The 7,372-nt window shown below is 60.9% G+C and overlaps 1 protein-coding gene across 3 annotated transcripts in view; it reads right to left on the bottom strand.

Annotated features, from left to right (window-relative positions):
* Positions 1-1,118: 1,118 nt before the first annotated feature.
* Positions 1,119-7,372, bottom strand: part of STK40 (serine/threonine kinase 40) — a 42,663-nt gene continuing 36,409 nt past the window's right edge. For 2 of the 3 annotated variants that reach the window (XM_029228499.1, XM_029228500.1), the window contains exons 8-11: positions 5,134-5,278; positions 4,877-4,996; positions 4,346-4,430; positions 1,119-3,022 (exon numbers count right to left, since the gene is read on the bottom strand). In XM_029228499.1, coding sequence (XP_029084332.1) covers positions 2,804-3,022; positions 4,346-4,430; positions 4,877-4,996; positions 5,134-5,278 — 569 coding nt within the window. In that variant the 3' untranslated portion in view covers positions 1,119-2,803. The remainder of the gene's footprint in view (positions 3,023-4,345; positions 4,431-4,876; positions 4,997-5,133; positions 5,279-7,372) is intronic. The other variant, XM_029228498.1, reaches the window with a different exon arrangement.

The following is a 7,372-nucleotide window of genomic DNA, read 5'->3' as shown; positions in this document are numbered from 1 at the left end:
GCTCCTTTCGTGACCTGGGCCTGTGTGGGTTCCAGCACAAAAGTGGGTCTGCCTGTGTGCCGTGGTGTGCTGGGGACAGGGCCAGCCCACCTCTAGCTTCACTGCTCCAGTGCTCAATCTGCAAAGTCTAAATTTAGGCGAAGGAAGGAAGGAAAGAAGAAAGGAAGGAAGGAAGCCCCCTTGGTTTCCTACGGAGAGGGTGGTGCAGGAAAAGGCCTGGGCTGGCGCTTCTTACCCCAGCTGCCCTGGATGGGCACGTGGGCACACGGGCAGTCTGTCTGGCTAGGGTTCCCCCATCCCAGATGGCTGTTTGGAGGGGAGAGAGGATCCATACCCTGATAGTGGCAGCTGCTCTGGGACGCCTCCTTCCTGCGCAGGTCTGCAGGTCTGGGCTGAGCCAAGCCAAGGGGGGAGTTCCCCCTTGGGCACTTGGCGGGAGGCTGGACCAATGGGGCCGGGAGACTGCTGGGAGGTTCTGGCCCCCTCCCCCATTCAAGACAGTGACGGCTGCCAGGGTGAGGGAGCGCCCGTCCAGGGCAGCTGGTGGCAGAGCCAAGAGCTACAGGAATCCTGCACGGCCTGGCTGGGTGGGAGAGATGGAGACGCGGCGAGGAGGGTAAGAGACGACACAGGCCACGCTGGCTCCAGATCAGGAAGTTTTATTGCTGACATGCAGGAAGAGTCCCCATGTAGTACAAAAATATGACTTTATACAAACTTTTTTGTGACTTTTCCCGTTTTGCTTTTTTACAATAGGACTTCTCTCAGCGTGTGACACCCAGTGAGGGCAGACCCAAACTCCTCTCATTTGCTTTGCCAGAAATTAACCAGACACGTGGGCTGACCTTGGAAGGGACCAGTCTGTCTGACAGGCTTTGCAGACCTGGAGGATATTGCTTTGAAAAGGAGGAGAAAGACCACCAGGCAAGCAGGCCCGGAGGGTCTGGGCAGGCTGCCGGACAAGGGGCTCGGGTGAGGCCCTCACGGGAGGACAGTCACAGGGGCTGGGAGCCCTGGGCCGGACTGCATTTCTACTCCTTCAGGAGACTTCTTTTTGAAATAAATATAGAAAAGAGGGCATCCCACCCCCCGCCCCCACCCCTCCCCACCCCAGCACGAGACCCTGGCTCTCAGCAGCTGGACGGCTGAGGCAGGCTGAGCCGGTGCTCAGGGGAGTAAGTGCTGGGCTCAGGCGGGCTCCCACGGACCCACTGAGGCAGAGGCACGAGGCACCCACGTGCTGGGATGGGGGCATGGGGAGGAAGGGGCGTGGGCGGCCCTGCTACTGCTGGCAAGAGGTGGCCCCATTTTTTCCAGATGGGGAAACTGAGGCACAAGGAGGTTTGGGACCTTGCCCAAGTCACTCACAGTGAGTCAGCTTTTGGGGAAGGGGCAGCTCACACCCTGGGAAACAAGGTCACACAGGCCTCTGTCACCTCCCCACTGGGGAGAAGGCAGGCAGGAAGGGCCCGAGGGCCCAGGGCTGCCTGAAGGGGAACGCTCAGCTGCTCTGAGGGGTCTGGGGAGGGTAGGGCAGGGGAAGGTCTTTGCTTGGCACTGGGCAGGGCTAAGTCCAGTGTGGGAGAGCGGGAAGGAGGGCATTCTGGTGAGAACAGCGTTTCTGGCAAGACGGGCATCCACTTCAAAATCTCGGCTCAAAAAGGGCAGCAGGGCTGTTCTCAAGCCAGGCTGGGCCCCCCAGTCCCTACGATTCTCCCCACGAGCCCTGCAGCCCCCAGGAAGGACCCTGGCGCCCCTGGTGGTCTGCTGGGAGAGACACCACCTCTGTTACGAGGCAGGGGCGGGAGAGGAGATGCCCCCACGGTTCTCTGAACACAGAGGAGTGAGGGGAGCGAGACGGCGTGCAAACAGGGCCGCCTGTTCACAGCTGGACCAGAGCACCCCTCACCAGCCCCCCACCAGGCACCCTTCCCATCCATGTCGGCATCACCTCAGTACCACGGTGAGGGGTGGAAGAGGAAACCAGGGCTGATGCGGGTGTACAGCACCTCAGAGAAGCTGAGATGGGAGAGAAAGAACCAAGTGTAGAAAGGCCTCCGCATCACCAGAAACAAGGAGGGACTGGTGGGCTGGAGGTGGAAGGGGACCGGCCAGAAGGGGCTTCTGAGCCTGGGGGCGAGGAGGGGGCCCATCGGGGGCTGTGGACTCCCTGCTGTCCAGCCAGGCTGGGGGCAGGGAGTGGCATGGGCCGAGCCACCTAGAGATGGGAGAGAAGTTGGTTTCAGTACAAAAATAAATACATTTGAATTCCGCTTAAGATGAGGTGACGGTTTTCCAAAACTCGGACCGAGGGGTCTGGGGTCAGAAGGCGAGGGAGGAAAACAGACTGCGAGGGGCCTGGGAGGGCAGTGGGGAGCGGGCACTCATGTTGGGAGCCAGCAGCGAGCTGCACTTTCAGCTTATGTGGACTGTGGGGGGGCAGCTGCCCCCGGGGGTCAGTGGGTCGGTCGGGCCCCGGGCGGGCGGGCTCCCTCCTCCTCCCTCTCACTCAGTCCAGAGACAGCATGGTTAAAGAGACAGAGGTAGATTAAAACGTCATGATTAAAAGCAGATTAGTTATCTAGGCGTCTCAGATTAAAAAACCAAACAATCAAGCAATCATTCCAAAAGGTAGCTCCGTGGTACCTCTGCTGACCCCACGTGTGACCTGGGCTGTCCCTGCCCCGTCCCCGGTGCGGTCCAGGAGAGAGTTCAGCACTTCGGGGCCCAGCCGGGCAGCCAGGCTGTCGGCCGGGGGCCAGGAAGAGGTGGTGGGTGGTGCCGGTGCCCCTGCCCGAGGCTGCTATTTCCGCAGGTAGCGCTGCGCCAGGATGGCTGCGTCCAAGGGGTTCACGGGCTGCGCGTCGTGGCCCAGCCGTCGCACGGGCGGCACGCTGCCCAGCTGCCGCCTGGGCCCCCAGCCGCGGGCCTCGCGCACGGAGCTCTTCTCCTCGGCCAGCAGCAGTTGCTGCCGCATGTAGGTCTCGAACTCGTACTGGGAGCGCTCCTCGGCCGCCTTCGCCTGCGCGGCAGGGAGGGGCGGGGGTGCGAGGGAAGAGCGGCCGCGTCAGCGGCGCCTCAAGGGCCTCCCTCCCTAGGCGCCACGCCCTTGGGCCGGATCTAGCGGCCCAGAGTGTGGGTCCCGCAAGCCCTCCAGCCGACCTGGACCTCGCCTTGCTGGCCACCCTGGGCGTCACTCAGACCTGTGATCTCCCGTAACTCACTGACCTTGGAAGAGGTCCCTCAGAAGGCTTAGTGTCCCACCCGCCTCCGTGAAATGGAGCCGTAGTCTCCCCTCACAGAGGCTCTCGAGGGACCGGGGCAGGTGTAGCATTAAGAGAGCGGCTTGGGGCTGGGGTGCTAGCACCGGGGCAGCCCTGTTTCTCCGTCTGGTCCCAGGCTGAGCTCCCTGGGCAGCCCAGGCACAGTCACAAACTGGAGTGGGCGGCCCCTGTGCTAGTCAGCAGAGCGGGAGAGCAGGGCTGTGGAATGAGACTTGGCTCAAGGCTCCGCCGCTACTTCCAAGCTGTGCGACCTGGGGAGAATGACCTCTCTGAACCCGTTTCCTCTTCAGTGAAATGAGGTAACACAGTGTGGACTGAATGAGGCGTACTGGGGCGGCACTCACTGCATGCTAGTGATGATCAGTTTTAGCTGCTGAACAGCCGTGGGAGGGGGTGGGAGCTGGGGGGCAGGGCCTGGAACTCTCTTTTCGAGGGCCAAGAGGCTCTGCTGTAGTCCCAGGCTGGCTCCGTCCGGTCCTCCCCGCCCAGTGCTTGCTGTGGGACTCCAGGGTGGCCCAGAGAGGGAGGGTCCTTACAGTTGCCCTCCCCAGGCTCGGCCAAGCCCTGCCCTCCAGGACGCACCCTAAGATCACCCGCTAGCTGCTGCCTTGCGCCCTGGTCTCCGCCCCGACCCCGGGCCCAGCACTTTCTCCAGTGCAGGCAACAGGGGAGGAGAGAAAACTGGGAGAAAATGAATCATCTGAAAAACTAAAAGCAGGAAGGGCAAGAGAGAACCCCGTGAGTCAGATGGGCAGACCAGTGTGACCGTTTAAAGGGCCGGCATATGGCAGAGCCAGGGCCTGGGCAGGAAGAGGAAGCCGAGGGAGGGCCAGGATGAGCTGCCGTGAGGCCTCCCCACCGTGGGGCCTCCTCCTCGACCGCCTCACAGCCCTTCTCTCCGGCCACGGAACTGCCAGCTGAGCCAGACCCAAGGCAGGCCCCAGGCAGCTCAGGCTGGGGACTTAGGTCTTTCCCAGCTCCAAGGGCCGGGGAGAGGCCGAGGAGGCCCTGGCTGGGAAAGGGGCCGAGGGGGTCCTGCAGCCCTGCCCTCCCCAACTCACCTCCTGGGAGCTGTCTGCGTTGCTCATTTGGTCATCGATGTCAGGAACCACCTGCAAAGGCCCGCTCAGAGAGGACAGGGACTGCCTGCAGGGGAGGCAGGTAAGTCAGGCTGGCTCCAGGTACACACACACACACACACACACACGAACACACACACACACACACACACACACACGCCACGAGGCTTGTGGGATCTTAGTTCCCTGACGAGGGATTGAACCCAGGCCCTTGGCAGTGAAAGCACAGAGTCCTAACCAGTGGACTGCCTGGGAATTCCCTCACCCAATAAATGGGGGACAATTTCCACCTCGCAGGCTGTGGTGAGAACTCAGTGAGATAATACCCATCCCATAGTTGGCATGGACTGGCACGCAGGAGATGCTCAACGCTGAGTTCTGCCTGCACCCTCCCAACCCTGGAGATCTGACTCTGACTGGAGGAGAAACGGGCCCAACCTCAGGCTACTTTTCTGGGGGGGCAGGACAGTGCCTACAGGTGGGCAGAATCCGGCCTTGCTCCTGCCCACTCACCACGACGCAATGATGGCACTGAGGGCCTCCAGGACGTCGGCAGCAGCCAGGCGCTGCTGGGGGTCGAGGACCAGCAGTTTCCGGATGAGACACACGGTGTTCTCAGAAACCCGTCCGTCCCTGATGCGGGAGAGAAAGAGGGAGAGGCTCAGGCGGGGCGGGCTGGTGCTGGGTCTTGGACCCAGGACTCTAAGCCTCACTGTGTTGTTTCCAGCCCTCACGCCTGAAGGGCTGGACTCCAGGGAGGGAGGACTCACTCGGGGATGGCGTACTCGGCGGCCTTGATCTTGCGGAAGAGCTCCTGCGGGATGCTGTCGTAGAAGGGGAACTGGCCGTAGAGCATGGTGAAGAGCACCACGCCCAGGGCCCACATGTCGCTCGGCTTGCCCCGGTACGGCCGGCCTGCAGGGCACACGGACACGCACACTCAGCCCAGGGCTGGTGGAGAACGGCCCTGGCACTCCCTCGGCTTACTGGCTTCGCGCCTGAAGTCCTCCCCACAGGACCCCTCCACCTTGGCACCCTCACTTCCAGTCAATCCCCGCCCCATGCTTCCTCCCACAGCAAGCCGCACGGGCCCAGTCCTTGAGCTTCCGCCACGCTCGTTCCTCCTCCGCTCCTCAGGCTGGTTCCCGCTCGTGCTCTGGAGACCCGGCTCCACAGGGGGATGCCCCGCCTTGGCGCGACCCCTGAGGGGAAGGGGTCACACCTGGCCTTGTGCAGCCCACCCTCCTGGGCACATTTCACGCCTCCTCCTCACAGCACCAGCCCTGCTCTGCTGACTGCCAGCTCTCGGGCGCTGGTCCGGCCTCTGCAGCAGACGAGCTCTCCCAGGAGCTCTAACTCTCCCAGGAGCTTTCCCTGAGCTTTGACTTTTGAGGGAACAGTGAACTTCGAGCTTTCCTTTTGGTAATGACAATGCCAGCTATGGTTTATTGAGCCAGACACTGGGTTATGGCCTTATTCAATCCCACAGGGACCTAATGAAGTAGGGGCTATTATCATCCCGATTTTATAGATGAGAAGATAGAGGCCCAGAGAGGTCAGTGCCTTTCCCGAGGTCACACAGGTATTAACCAGACTATGAACTGTGAGGGCAAGGCCATGGCTGCCATTTCACAGCTCCATGCCCGGTGCTGAGGCCTGTGCTTGGCACAGAGTCAATGAAAGGCAGACCTGGGATCAAAACCCACTTGAGCCACCCCACTTCATCCTCTTAACAATGTAGGGAGGCAGGACTGTTTTCAGCTTTTAACCCACAAGGAGACTGAGGCTCAGAGAGGGGGGTTGAGGGCCAAAGTCACACAGCTGGGTATTAACAAGGCCAGTCCCAGAGCCCGGGTCTCTGGTCTCCCAGTCCAGGTCTTTCTGATGCAGGGAGTTCCTCTGTTTCATCCTTCAAGACTGGCATGAGTCTGGACAAGCCAGAGAGAGAGGCCGAGGGCAGCAGGTGGGAGTGACTGCACGTGGAGGCCACCCCAGCCTGGCACTGCTGAGGAGGCCTAACCAGAGGCAGCCCATCCACCCTCAGGCCTGCATACAGTCACAGACCGCACCTCTGACACAGCTCTGGCTCTGTCAACTACAGGGATGCTTTCGGGACTCTCAGGGAGGGTATCCAGGCTGGGCTGGGCTGGTGGGGGAGGGGTACTCAGGGAATTGGGATGCACCCCTGGCACCCAGATCCTTCTAGCAGAGGCCACAGGGACTCCACCCAAAATCCCCAGGCCTGGAGAGTGGCACCACTGCCCTCTGCAGAGGTAGCCCTGGGAGAGGCCTGATGCTCCAGCAGAACCCTCAGCTGGGAGAAGGCCTCCAAGGAGATCGCAAATGCTCGTGGCAAGTTAGAGCAGCCTGCTCCACAGGAAGACACGTGACAGCTCGGGAAGAGGCTGCTTCTGCCACTGTGAGGAGGGAGGCACATGTGTGAGTGCTGGGGATAATGGGCCCTGTAGACAACCCTGAAACCTTTGCATCACAGGGATGGGAGCGGATGGGAGCCCTTGGTCCCTGGAGGGAACAGGACAGAGAGACGGACCCCAATGTGGCAAAGGACAAGCAAGAAAGGAAAGAAAGCCTACGGTGAAACAGAAGCGTGGGCTTGGGCAGGAGGCAGCCCTGGGATCGAGCCTCCTGGTTTTCTGGTTTACTATCAGCTGTGACTTTGAACAAGAGGTCTGATCTCTCTGAGCCTCAATTTTCCCATCTGTAAAAATTTTACCTCACGGCGTAGCTGTGTGCTTTTACACAGATGACGCCTGTCATGCTCAGCACAGCACCCGGCGCTAACAGTTTATCAGAAGGTGAGAGCTACATAATCGGCTTATTTGTGTATTGCCTGTCTCAGCCCCACTGGAAAGTCAGCTCGCCATCCATGGAGGCAGGATGTCTGTCTGACTGTTCAGTGCCGCGTCCAAAGTGTCTAGAACAGAGCCCGTGCGTGGCAGGTCCTCGGTAAATACCAGCAGGGTGAACGAACAAAGGGAGTGATATGCC

Source organism: Monodon monoceros, unplaced genomic scaffold (assembly GCF_005190385.1).
Source record: "Monodon monoceros isolate NGI ecotype Baffin Bay Population unplaced genomic scaffold, NGI_Narwhal_1 Super_Scaffold_18, whole genome shotgun sequence".
Taxonomy (NCBI): domain Eukaryota; kingdom Metazoa; phylum Chordata; class Mammalia; order Artiodactyla; family Monodontidae; genus Monodon; species Monodon monoceros.
This window is presented reverse-complemented; position numbering and strand designations above follow the sequence as displayed.